The following is a 14,817-nucleotide window of genomic DNA, read 5'->3' as shown; positions in this document are numbered from 1 at the left end:
GGGCTCTCCTGCCCACAGCAAACTTACACAGTGACTCTTTTTCCCCCAGGAACTTAGAGGGAGCAAACGCAGCCCACTATGGTTCCTCATTATCTCTCCTTCTTAACTTTCTGAGCCATTTAATATGCTTTAATAAATGCTTAATGCCCCAAACTGGTGCAGTAGCCTCTAATTTCTAAGTAAGAAATATATTAGAACCCCAGCAAAGTTTCCCTAAACTTGGGACAGTAATAGGGCAACTGCATTTAATTTTACTCTCCACTCACCCTAGCCCCCCAAAACCATCCCGTCTTTTCATACTTCTTCCCCCTTCTCACACTTTGTTCTAGCCTATTTGCTGTCCCTCATACATCGAATTTCATTTCCCATTTCTCTGCCTTTGCACACTGTGTCGGAGTTTGAAACATATTTTATATTTGCCAAAACATTTTGGAATTGCAGGCATCCTTCAAGACTCAACTCAAGTGGTATCTTCTTCATAAAGCCTTTCAGTCACCCAGTTGTGAGGTTATCCCCTCCCAAAATAACTTCTTATTAATTTTTATATTCTTCATATATTCATGTGTACACATTGTCTCCCACATTAGAATGTAAGCTTTTAAGGGGAGGGGACATTCATTTCTAATGGTATATCCCCAGTGCTGAACAAAGTTCTTGGCAAAGAGTAAGCACTTCCTAAAAACTCTTGATCAATTGATCTATTCAATCTGCATATTCAGGTATTGATTACTGTTGAACAATAGGTTTTCCATCCAAACATGTGTTGTAATCTGGGCATTAGTCATGTCTTATTAAATCAGAATTCCCTATTAGACCAGTTAGACCAACTTCTTTTGAGTAGTTATAGATCATCAGGGTTCTAGATCTTGACAAAATCCATGCATACTGCTGAGGACATTTGGAGGACATCAGCACCCACAATGTGACCTTCTTCAAATTGGATTCTGTGCTAGATTCTGTAGACTACAGTGAGGTACGCCTTTGATGAAGATATAGCTCAGCTTGGGCCTCATTCTATGTTTATGATAAAGAGTTGTTGAATAGTATTGTTTCTGTTGTGTCTTTCTAGGAATTCTGAATGGATCCTTTTTTTTTTTTTTTTTTTGGAAAAGGGACTTTAAGACAGTTTTTATCTACCAAACCAAATGTGATTTTATCCTTATAATCAGCAACAAAATAATCACAATACTATCTTTTATTCTCCCTATCTTTGAGTTAATTATGAAAATCATAGAGATGTGGTCTAGTGATGAATATTTATTGTGAAAGTCTACTTGTCCCCTATTAGTACTTTCACTGACGATGACACTTATATGTATAGATGTTTCATCAAAATGATGTGTTGATGGGAGAGTAGGCATATAATTTGGTAAGTGTTGATATGTTTTCCTCAGTTGAATTTTTCTTAGGGGGAGCGGCGTAGGGAAATTAAGGGGCCTTGGGTTTGATTTCTGTGTTTGGTGTCTTTGCCTCCTTCAAGTATTTTGAATACTGATCCCTTAGTACTCATAATTGTCTCTCCACTAGCATGTATCTATTCTGTATGTTCCTGTTCCAATCAGGCAGGATACTTTTCATAAAATTTTTAATACTACTGTTTAATACTATTTTTGCCTCCTATATACATTTATTTGGGGCATCTGATTTACATGTTTGGGGATTTCATTGTTGATGGTGAAAACATTTGGTATAGTAATCTTTACAGATTTTTTCTATTTTTTCTTCTATTTGAAGTCTTCTTTCTTCATCCTTAAACATCCCAGGGATGACTTTGCTAATGTTCCTCAAAAATTCTTTTGCTTTTTATTTTTGTCTTCTGAAGTGAGGCTGCTCACAAGTATCCATCATCCATCTGTGTAAGATTTTTACCAGCAATTTATAATCTAATCCACTGTTCCCTTAACTGATATCTCTCTTCTGCCTTGACAACTAAATTAAATGTTTGCAGACTGGCCTCTTTTGGTTTTCTTGTTGGGGAAATGGATTTTAAATTATTGCACTTCAAAAAAAATAAAATGATTGCACTTAAGTATAAAATTATTATGATTAATGTTGCTGTCATTCATGATGTTCATTTCCAATTTCTCATGATTGACTATAGGACATAGAGAAGTGGTGAGAGCAGATGAATTGTTGGACTTGGGTCTCAGATACTCACTGGCTGGGCAACCCAGGGCATATCCCTTAATCTCAATTTACTTCTTTGTTAAACAGATATAATAATAGTATGGTGGTTGTGAGGATCACGTGAGGTAACATATATAAAGTGCTTTCCAACCAGTAAAGGTCTATATAAATGCTAGCTCAGGATTAAATAGATCTAACTGTATACAGTATTTAAAATTATGGATTCTTCTGACTTTGTATAATTCTGATCTTTGCCCTGATAGACTTGACTGTACAAAGAAGCTTCAATGATTATTTCCAAAAGTTTTTCTAACAACAAATTATAATATGTAATATATAATAAAACCTTCATTTTCCCAAAGTTATTTGATTCTCACAATATCCAGTGGCAAGCAATTATTTTCTTAAACCAATTGTTCATGATTTAAATACTTTAGTCTTCTGCAAAAGTGTCCCAGTCTCTGAGCTCTTTTTCCTTTTTAAACATGTTTTTCCATTTATTTCATACCTTCATCACCTTCTTCTACCTTTTATTTTTCCTTAAGTAATCAAATATCTGAATGTATATGAGCTAATTTTCAGGGTCTTTGTTTTTCATAGAATTTCTCTGCCTCTTCCTCTTCAGCAGGTGATATGAGTGCATAAATTACAATTCTTTTGATGGTCAGAATTTTTAAATCAATTATGATTAGAACTACAATATGAGGGGCAGCTAGGTTTCACAGTGGTTAGAGCACTGGCCTTGGATTCAGGAGGACCTGAGTTGAAATACAGCTTCAGACACTTGACACTTACTAGCTGTGTGACCCTGGGAAAGTCACTTAACCCCAATTGCCTCACCAAAAAACAAAAACAAACAAACAAAAAGAAAAAAAACAAACAAAAAAAACAAAAAAGAACTACAATATGAGAGGAAAGATATATTATGAACTCATGTTTTTTCTTGTCTTTGGAAATATGATAAAATCTACTCAACCACCTCCTTTGTATGTCTCTCCAAGGATCACCTGGGAAACTTTCCTCTTTCCACTTAGTTGCTATTTCCATTATTCTTCTGGTTTAATGGAAAGCAAGAAAATAAGGATTCATATGACTCAGCTTTTTCAGCAGTATATCTCTTCCTTGGTCACAGGACAACGATCTTATATAGAGAGAATTAACCCTTGGATTCAAAAGTATAGATTATCTACAAACCACCTGGCTCCTTTCTGGCCACTCATACCCTGATAGTGCAGAAGCAGAAGAAGATTTCATACTTTGCATATTTCTTTGCTTTTTGAGTTGTGATGACCCCAAAATTTATCACCAAGTGGTGAGCCTACTGGTTGTAAGCCAATATATACCATGCCTGGTCCTCAGAATGCAACCACATTCTGATGCCCGAGTATACATTCTGTTGTCATAGCCTTGAAAAACTCAAATTCTCTTCTATACCATATTGAAATATTGGATTCAGAATTTGTGTGTGTGTGTGTGTGTGTGTGTGTGTGTGTGTGTGTGAGTCCTGCCTGATGCCCTTCCCAATGGAAATGTTAATGTTATGTGAGTATACGTATATATGAATATCATCAACATATATTCCAAGTTAGTGTAGACTACCAAGTTCAAAACTGGTTTTAGGGGCAGCTAGGTGGCGCAGTGTATAGAGCACTGGCATTGGAGTCAGGAGTACCTGAGTTCAAATCCGGCCTCAGACACTTGACACTTACTAGCTGTGTGACCCTGGGCAAGTCACTTAACCCCAATTGCCTCATTAAAAAAAACAACAACAAATAAACAACAACAAAAAAAAAAACAAATGAAAAAACAAAAACCTGGTTTTAACTGCCAGAGCTAATATATTGACAAGGAAATTAAGCATGTGAATTTTGGTTAGTCATTTAACCACATAGTGTGTATCTGACAAGATAGAAGGAACTATCTTACTCTAGAAATTCCTTAAATATTAAAATCACACTGAAGAAATATATATATGTATATGTGTATGTGTGTATATGTATATGTATATATATTTAAATATCAAAATGATTGTTTGTGACACACACTCAGGTAGATTCATATACATATATGTGTATATACTTTCACAGATACATGCATATTCATGATTATTTTTTATGTATGCTTGTGTACATATAATAGTATCATGGATCCAATGCTCGATTAGGAATCAGGAAAACTTGAGTTAAAATCCTTCCTCAGATAATAGCTTTGTGAGCCTGGCTAAGTCATTCTTTTAGCCTCAACTATCTCATCTATATGACAGACCAGATAATCACATCATTCACTTCACTGTTTTGTTGTATGAGATAATATATGTAAAGCACATTGCAAACCTTAAAGTTCTATATACATGTTTTTAAATTATATAAATATAGATAGATAGCCAAGTGCATATATATATATATATATACAAATTAATTATAAGCTAAATTTTTGTAACTATTAAAATATAAACCAGACAGAGGTAATATTTTTCACTTGGAATTTTTACTTCATATATTGAAATGGAAGTGAAATATCAGATGCTTCTGTTTAGATCTACACATATTTGTTTGGTTACATGTGTCTCTTTAAGTCTATTTTTTTATTCAAAACAAGTTTACTAAATCTTACTTTTTAATCACTTTTTTGGGATATTTTATAGATTAAAGAATATATTGCATTAAAATATTAATTAAATAAATAATTGATTAAATATTGCATTAAAAATGCCAAATTGGGTTAAATCCATCCCAATAGCTAATCTATATCTAACAACAATTATGAGAAATGTGGGAAGGCACCATAACATTTCTAATGTCATCCAAATATTAGGGTCCATTCTATCCCTGACACTGTCTTATTTTCCTACTCCAAAACAGTAACTAATGTCAAATTTTAACTAGATTGCTACAATCAATTTGTATTATAGATATAAACCACTCCATTTTAATTTTGACAGTTATTGTCCTATAATGATCAACTTACTGATCTCCACATAAACATCAAACACAAATTTAATAAATTAATAATTTAAATTTCAGAAAGTAAAATTAGAAATAATTTCATTAATTTTTTGAAGCCATCCAATTATTAAAGAATGGAAACACTCATCCATATATTTTCTCATTTGACTAGCCAATTGGTTTTCATGTGTGTCACATCTGGAAATCTAGTGGAAAGTTAAATGCCTTATCTTACTTTACTGTAAAGTTGCAAAGGGGAAACCATTCAATGATTAGCTAAAATTTTAATTTAATTTTGTCCTCTGGCTAATTGTCTCTAAGCTTTCAAGTTGTCCATTCTTGAATGAGAAGCCATTGAGTTTTATTTTCTTTTTAGTCTGGGATCCTGATTTCTTTAGAATATGTAATACCAAGAGAGGGAACCCTTTCTACTTCAGCAGTCCAAATTAGCTCTGTTCTGTAATTTACAATCCTAGACATTTGTCTGGGGAACTGAATGGTGAAGTGACTTGATTAGCATCCCATTGTCACTTTGAGACTGACTGAACTTGAACACAGATCTTCCTGACTCAAAGGTCCTTTCCCTGCTACTGTCCAGTCTCTCTCAAGAAGACAACAATAATGATAAATGAAATCAAGAAATCATCAGTAGTGAATCTAGTTTAAATGTTTTCCATATTCGTCTGATGATGGTCTCATTAAAAGTGAGTTCAGGGGCAGCTAGATGGCGCAGTGGATAGAGTACCAGCCCTGGAGTCAGGAGTACCTGAGTTCAAATCCGGCCTCAGACACTTGACACTTACTAGCTCTGTGACCCTGGGCAAGTCGCTTAACCCCAATTGCCTCACTAAAAAAAAAAAAAAAAAAAAAAAAAAGTGAGTTCAGTTCTAAACAATGTCTCTGTGTTGTTCAACAGATGCTACAAACGTTACCATTTATCCACTGAACCCTCATATCATCAAGTCACATTTGCTAGTTTTACACTGTGAGACAGAGTGTGACTCACATTTGAAGCACAGTTTGAAGTTATCTTGGAGTAAAGATGGGGAAGCACTTGAAGCTAATGGAACTGAAGATATCAGGTAATCAATGGAGATCCAGCTAGATGGTAACTTACACAGAAGGGAAGAGGCTCTGCACTTTGGGGGGAAAAGTTGGAAGTTATAATATCATTACTAAAAAAGATGAAAAAGTATACTAAAATATCTGAATTATATCTCTTTCCAAATATTTCCAAAAGGGTAGCACTAGTAAGCTTGTCTTTTCCTACCAAAATATATATTCTCTTGGTTTTGCTGCAGATTTCTGGATTAGAAAAAAAAAGTTAGTTTGCTAGTCTAGCAACTACACATTGAGACTTATAAGTTGTCTTAACTTAGGTATCTGAAAGGGTAGAAGAGCATTTGTCAAGAGACAAGAACAAGTAAAAGGACATTTATCATCCTCCAACCATAGAGTAGGCAAGAATGTCTATAAAATTTTTAATAAATCCTTACAATTTTCAATTTGCAGAAACAGAGATGGCATAGTTACTTTTCTGTTTTTGGATATCTCCAGGAAGCTACTCTGTCAATATAAATGATTTTCTATTTGTCTATCTGGGCAATCTGGCATGAGAAAAAATATTCTTTATTTTGTGGGGCTTGAATGCTTCCAAGATGCAGTAGAATATATGGAAAGCAATATTTTTTTCTCTACTATTTCTGAGGAAATATCTTGAGCAGTGGCAGTGATGGAAGAGGACTTTCATTCAAATCACACCTCTATTATTTCCTAGAGGCATCTAGGTGGCACAGTGGATGAAGTATTATATTTGGATTTTGGAACACTTAAATTCTGTTCTTGCCATAGAAACTTACTGGTGCGATCCTGGGCAAGTCACATGACTTCTGTCAGCCTCAATTTCCTCATCTGTAAAATGAAGATAAAGTAGCTTCTAGTGCACAGGGTTATTTGGAATCCACAATAAGTTAGCACTGAAACCTTTCAATAGGTATATAAAGGCTTGTAATAATTCTCCTCTTCCTCCTACTTCTTGTTCTTGTTTTTCTCCATCATCATCCTCATCTTCATGTCATAATCACCACCACCATCACCACCACCACCACCATCATCTGGCTGATGTTTAGACAAATAACGTACCCTTCAAAGCCTTGTTATTGCAATTCAATTCTGTCTGTCTTGTCTGACTATTCCTGACCCCATTTGGGATTTTCTTGGCAGATGAGGAAATGGAAGCAAGTAGGGTTGAGTGACTAATCCAGGGTCACATAGGTAGTAAGTTTCTGAGTCAAAATTTGAACTAAGTTATTCCTCACTCCAGGCCTTCAACTCTATCTACTGCAACACCTAACAAACCTGTTTTCTCAAATGTAAAATGCAGAGGCTACAATAGATGGCTTCTGTGCCCCTTTTACTTTTAAATCTGTGATCATCATTTTTCTTTGGAGCATCATAATTTTCTAAAGAAAAAAAAATCCAAGAAGAATGTTCATGTTATTTAGGCATATCCCCATTGATATATAAGTAGCAGGATACATACACTGAGGTCCATTACTCCTAAATGAAAGAATCCTAAGAAGGAATAACACAATATACTTTTTAGATGACATTTATATGTGGAGAAGAGAAATACATAATACTTCTTTTATGCTTCTGCATATGTTAATTAGAAAGGAATATAAAACCTGCCAACTTTTTACTGAAGGAATTGTACATTTTCTTTCTCCTCACAGTATATAGTACTGTGAAACTGTCATTATGATATACCAAACATTCTGATTTGGGATATAAAAAAATCAAAGGAATCACATATGTTATAGGAATATATTAAGAGTCTTAGTTGGAGGTAGCATGATTGTGGAAAGAATTAAAATCAGCCTCAAATACAACACAACTGAAATGAAGCTCATCCTTTTGCTTCTTATCAATCTACTCCTCTTCCCAATTTCCCCATTTATTTGTAGAGCACTATCATCCTGGCAGTCACCCAGATTCATGACCTCAGAGATATCTGATGTTTCCCACTGCCTCTCACTACACCATATCCTATTAATTCCTAAGTTTTGTGGGGAAAGGTGGTTCGTAGAGTGGATAGAGCACTGAATTTGGAGTCAGGAGGACCTGAGTTTGAAGCCTGCCTCAAATAATAGCTATTACTCTGGGAAAATTGGATAGAACTGACTTTGAAGTCATGTAGACCCGAGTTCTAGTCTTACCACTGACATATACTGATTAAGCAAATCAGACTCACACTCTTTTTTTAGTTTTGATATTGTCAGTTTTTTCAATTTTTAAAATTTTTATTTAAAGTTTTTAGTACCAGATTCTATCCCTCCCTCCCTCCTACCCTGAGACCCTGAGATAGTAAGCAATTAGATATAGGTTATGCAATATGCAATTATGTAAAACATTTCTACATTAGTTATTTTGTACAGGAATACTTGAATAAGAGAAAAAAAGAAAGTGAAAACTAGCATGCTTAAGTTTGTACTCAACCAATATCGGTTCTTTCTCTGGAGGCAGATAGTATGCTTCATCATTCATTAGTCCTTTAGGATTGTCTTGTATTGCTGAGAATAGCTAAGTCGTTCACAGTTCTTCATTGAACAATATTAATGTCATTGTGTCCAACATATTCCTGGATCTGTTTACTTCACTATGCATGAGTTCATGTAAGTCTTTCAGCTTTTTCTGAAATCATCCTGCGTGTCATTTCTTATAGCACAATAATATTCATTACAATCATATGTCAGCTTGTTTATCCATTCTCCAATAGATGGGCATCCCTTTGATTTCCAATTCTAATGTAACACAAGAACAGCTTCTACAAATATTTTTGTATAAATAGGTCCTTTCCCTCCTTTTTTGAGGGGATGTCTTTGTAATATAGACCTAGCAATGGTATTGCTATATTAAAGGGTATGTACAATTTTGTAGCCATTTGAGCATAGTTCCAAATTGCTCTCCAGAATGGTTGGATCAGTTCACAACTCCACTGAGTGCATGCGTTAGAATCCCAGTTTTCCCAGATCTCCTCCAACATCCAACCTTTTCCTTTTTTTGGCATATAACTGACTTATAATCTTGATAGTCTGTGATCTCTATGACTGTGAGCTTCAGAGAATTGGCAGATGTAGTTATCTCATATTTCAGTTACTTATACTGATTAAGTTACAAATCTAGTTCAATCACTGTCCACAAATGTCAGCTATATTGTGATTCTCCATCAACAACATCTATTCTATCCACCCCATCTCAATTTTTTTACTGTGTCATCTTTATTCCCTTGAATTTTAGGAAATGAGGTGGCCCTCTTTGCCAGGCTATACCCTCTCTAATTGTGCCCATTAGCCAAACCCTTCTGTATAACATAGCATATTGTTCCATTAATTGATTTTCCCTTTTTCATCTCCATATTCTTCGTCTTTCCCCTCCTTACCCGATTTTCCTCCAAAGTGCTAAAATCTTTAATATTAAAACGACAATACCATCACTCAAATTAGAGACATCTCAGTTCCTACCTTAAATGATAAGTTTATGGGAAAAAGTAAGCTTTCATCACTGTCATTGGTATCTCAAATTCAATATGTAGAATCCTAAACTCATAATTATCATTCCTACTCAACCACAACAATCTTTTAAATTTCCCTATTGTTAATGATATGATCATTTCCCCAATCATTCAGTCTTAAATCCTTGGTTTCATCCTTGACTATTCCTTATTCCTCCCCATATGCCCAAGTCCTGTTGAAACTCTCCCTACCATAATCATTACATCTGTTTCATACTTTCCCCTTGTATAACAAATACTCAAAACTTCAGTTCCCATTGCTTGTTAAATGGGTTATTGCAATAGAAACAAATTGGCCTTCCAATGTTATGTCTCTCCTTTTAAAATCCTCTTTTCTTCATGCCTCCCAAAATAATCATGTAACTACTAATCTCTCAAGCCTGCTCCCCATTGCTGACTGCATAAGATGTTTAGGATTCACATTCACAGCCATCCTCAGCTGGGCTCCAGCCAACCTTTCTAGCCATATCTCAAGCTATCCTCCTGCAAAGACTATACATTAACAAAACTGGTTTACCTACTCTTCCCTTAATGTTTTTTAGTCTTCTTTCTTTTTAGTCATACTTCTCTCTCCTGGGGCAGAAACTGTCTACCCCAATGCAGAGTTTCCATGAAATCATATTCAAAAAATCATAGATATGTGTATTTCTTTTTAAAAAATATAATTGCTCTTCTTTTCTAGCCGGATAATTATTGATGGGGACAAGCTGACTATATTAAATGTCACTTTAGAGGATGAAGGACTGTATTCCTGCCTTGCTAATACTGAACTTGACAGAGCAATGGCTACAACTCAAGTGACCATCCTTGGTAAGTCGTTCATTATTAGTTCATCATATTGCCATTTACCACTTCATTCCTGATTAAATGCTTTTCTTAATAATCAGATCTAAAATGATGGTTTCTTGTACTTTTTACATTTTATTTCCAGTTTCTTTGTTTTCATTTTATGAAGTTCACAGATGATTAAGCTTTCTTATACTTGCATGTTCAATTTTGTGCTTATTGGAGGCATAATTGAAGAGTGGAGTTGGGTTCAGAGGATTTTGGGAATACTAATTGAGTGCTGGGAAGAGCTTTAAGGATCATTTAGTTCAAACCTTTCATCCTTACAAATTAGACCTAGAGGGGGCAGCTAGGTGGTGCAGTGGATAAAGCACTGGCCCTGGATTCAGGAGGACCTGAGTTCAAATCCGGCCTCAGACACTTGTCACTTACTAGCTGTGTGACCCTGGGCAAGTCACTTAACCCCCATTGTCCCGCCAAAAAAACAAAAAAACAAAAACAAATGAGACCTAGACAAGTGATGTATCTCTCCTGAGGTTATATAGCTAGTAAACTTTCACCAAGATCACAGGGTCATATTTATATAATTGGAAGGGAACCAAAAAGCCACCGAGGCCAGCCTCATCATTTCTACAGATAAGCATGCTGAGGCCTATCCAGATTATGTGGTATATAGTGGGTATACAAACCCAGCACAGGCATTGAATGGTTAAGGTTGATACTCATGCCCAGGAGGACAAAGGGATTTGAAACCCCTTTTACAGGTTTCCAAGCTATGATGACATTCCATTATAGTAATACTATAATGTGTTAGGTAAAATCTTGCCTCTATTAGTTACCTTGATTATTTAACCTACCTGAGCCTCAATTTCCTTATCTGTAAAATGAGTGGTTGAACTAACTAGACGACTTCTTTTTTGTTTTTTGTTTTTGTTTCTTTTGATTTGTTTTTTGTGGGCCAGTGGGGGTTAAGCAACTTGCTCAGGCTCACACAGCTAGTAAGTGTCAAGTGCTTGAGGCTGGATTTGAACTCAGGTCCTCCTGAATCCAGGGAGGTTGCTTTATCCACTGCACCATCTAGCTGGCCCCAACTAGACAACTTCTAATGTCTATTGCAGTACTAAATCATTTGTCCTATTGTGAGATTTAAAATTGGATATTAGATCATAAATCTCCCCTCTTTAACCTTTCCCTTAATTTATCTCCCAGACTAGTAAATGGAAGAAGCTTCTTGTTTTCTAGTTAGAGCTTTTATTGTATGGTAGTCACAAGGTGATGTTGATTAGAAGGATAGGAAAGTAGAAATACAATACAAATCATCTTAAGTCTAAGCTTAGTCTATATTCCATATAAAACTCACCAAAGCCAAAGGCCACCTTTGGGGAGAGAGAGACCATGTCAAGCGCGTGCTGCTGCTAACCGTGAGCCGGGCCCACTCGAACTCTCATCAGCATCAGCCTGTGCAGCGCAGTCAGGAGACCAGCAGAGCAGGAAAAAACTCCCACTTCCGTTCTCTCCTTGCCTTTTAAGCTCGCACCCCGGAAGTGGAGTGCTAGCAGGCAGTCTGACATGCGAAGCAGGCGGACTGGCGTGTGTAGCTCATGCCATTGGTCTCCTCCCCGAAAGGGTGGTCCTTAAAAAAACTGGAGTCTTTCAGTTATCCTAACTGACTGTTAAAAACTTTTAACCACATTTCCCCCCTTTGCTTCCTCAAGAAACGGAATGTTTCCTTGATGGAAGAATAAAAAAGAATATAATAACTATTGCTAACAAATAATATGTGAACAACAATATAGAAAAGGAAGAGAGGAAAGTTTTGTCCAGAGGGGCGATTTTTTTTTTGTCCTCATGAACTGACGCTTTGACATTAGTCTTGCAAAGGGAGAGCCTCTGCAGAGAGTACATGTTACAGACAGTATATATTATAACAGAAAGGAGATAGTAAAAACTAATAAAGCAAAACAGTTCATATAAAGTCTCTGAGTTCTCTTGTCTTCTTGAAGTGGTAAGATGTCATCAGGAGGAAACTGGATTCTGGTCTGGAAAACTGGATTCTGGACTCTGGTCTGGATTCTGGATTCTGGACTCTGGTATGGAAAGCTGGATTATCTTCTTTAACTGTTTGAATTGCTGTATTTTTTTACTAAACCTTAGCATAGCATGGTCAATGATCAAATTAATAAATTCCATTACATTCCCTCCTTTATATCCTTAGACTTCTAATAGAGGGTTGAGGTAGTTATGCAACCTGTAACACTTTTTACCACCATTTGTCTGGATCAAAGCCAAATTTAGTATGTGTTCATGACACCTGAAAATGTTATGGAAAGGTTATCATACCATATCTCATAGTTCCGAGACAGCCAGTGATTGTGCTAGGCCACAGGTGAGTTCAACTGAGTGAGATAAAAAGATAAATAAGTTCAGTTAAATTAGGTTAAATTAGGAGGGAGAGAGGATGAATACTGGACTGTGCCTAGTAATTGTACTCTACATAGTCAGCATCATAAGCAAACCATGGACTTACGTATACCTGTCTCTCCTTTTGTTGCACATATATTCTCTCCAGGGCCTGCATCAGAGTTCACAGCAAGTTAGTCTCTGAAATGATAAGTTTCCATACTTCCGAAATCTCATTAATTTCACCAAAGACAGTATGATGGTAAAAATTCGTGCTATGCTGCATAACTGAGAATATATTAGTGATATATACAATAATTCCAAATCATACCCAGAGTATAATGACATATAAATAATAAACGAATGTAAATAGCTGATTATATTAAACATTATTACATAATCTTCTTTTAAAATAATACAACTTCAATTAGCAAGATTAAATATTCAATGTTTTCAGTGAGGTATCAAGCAATAGGGTTCAATAACCCTTCCTGGTCTTTTTTAGTTAAACAGAACAACATAAAAGAGAAAGGAGGAAAAAAAAAAACTCATTAGAACTCATGGTTCTCTCAAAAAGAAAGAGTAAAAAAAAAAAAGAATTCTGGTAGCTTCTGAGGCCCGATGGCCTCACCCACAGCATATACTTAAAATGTCTTTGAAAAGTCACTTAGTTTACAAAATTTAGTTTTAAAGAAAAGCAAAAGAAACAAAAGTCAAAAAACAAAACAAAACCAAAAATAAAAAGCAAAAGATTCACTAAGCACCCTTTTGTGCTCTTAAAGAACTTAAAGGTGTGGTGAATTCCAGGTCTTTTCAGTGCCTTTCAAAAGTCAAAACAAAAAAACCAAAAAGGATTAAAAAAAAATAGGTATAGGGTAGGGAAAGGGTGGGGGAAATTGAGGTGGGCCAGAAAACTAGGCCATGTGCTTCAGTGCTTTGCCTGTAGAAGGAAATGCCTGTTAAATTTTAAGGTATTTAAGCTGCTAGAGTTTGGGGTATGCCACATTGTTTTAACTGGTTCCCCAATTCTCTGCATGCCAAAGTGGCAGGGGTTTCTGAATTGTCATTGATCTTTCTAATGCTGTCATAATGTTCTTTATGGTAGAAAATGTGGAGTTCTCTAGCATCAGTTTTGTCTGTGCCACTGATTTTAAATAAAGGCTGATTTAACTGATGAACTACCACATTCAGCTGATGCTGCTTAGCAAATGCTACAATTGTATCATTTCCTCCCCACTTTCCAAATTTCTTTAATTCGTCAACATATTCTTCAAAAGGGGAGTCATTTATTCTAAAAGACTCAAACTATATGGGCTACATTAATTGCTTTTTTCTAAAAAAAATTCAAAATTTAGCAAAATAAACTTAATCATTTTTACACAATAAAAATATATCAGTTGATGGGAAATTAAATAATATATTCTGAGGCAGTTCTCCTTTCAACTCTTTTCTGTAAGTCCATACATCTTAGTTTCATTCTGTTCTCTTTACATACAAGTGAACAGGTTGTAATCTCAGATATGTACCCTGATCTGGTGGATGCCTCCTCAGACCAGGATCGTGAACACTCAATATTTGCAGAATTGAAGGCAGTGTAGAGCAGCAGCAAGACAATTTGGATTCAGAAGACAAATACCTGAATTTGAACACTACTACTTACAACATATGTGACCTAGGACACTTCTCTGAGCTTGAGTTTGTTCTCCTCTACAATGAGGGCTTAAATTAAATAACCACAAAGATCATATCAAGTTCTAAATTTATCATCCTGTGAATCCAAACCAACTTTTTCTAAAGAATACTAAAATGTGACAAAGGAATAATTTGCTTTTTTCCCCTAGGACAACAGAAGGTTGAGCTTCCATAATTGGTCACATTTTAAGAAACTATCCTGTGTGGGTGTTTTTCATTTATGTGCATATTTCTGCCTTTAATTTCTGATAGTATTTTTATCAGATATTCCAAAAGACTTACTGGAGGTTTTTT

General features: G+C 35.5%; 1 protein-coding gene across 1 annotated transcript in view; it reads left to right on the top strand.

The window, feature by feature from the left end:
* CHL1 (cell adhesion molecule L1 like) overlaps window positions 1–14,817 on the top strand; it is a 291,478-nt gene that overhangs the window by 229,457 nt on the left and 47,204 nt on the right. The window contains 2 exon segments of the mRNA XM_043968375.1: window positions 5,989–6,154; window positions 10,328–10,455. Coding sequence (XP_043824310.1) covers window positions 5,989–6,154; window positions 10,328–10,455 — 294 coding nt within the window.

Source organism: Dromiciops gliroides, chromosome 1, assembly GCF_019393635.1.
Source record: "Dromiciops gliroides isolate mDroGli1 chromosome 1, mDroGli1.pri, whole genome shotgun sequence".
Taxonomy (NCBI): domain Eukaryota; kingdom Metazoa; phylum Chordata; class Mammalia; order Microbiotheria; family Microbiotheriidae; genus Dromiciops; species Dromiciops gliroides.
This window is presented reverse-complemented; position numbering and strand designations above follow the sequence as displayed.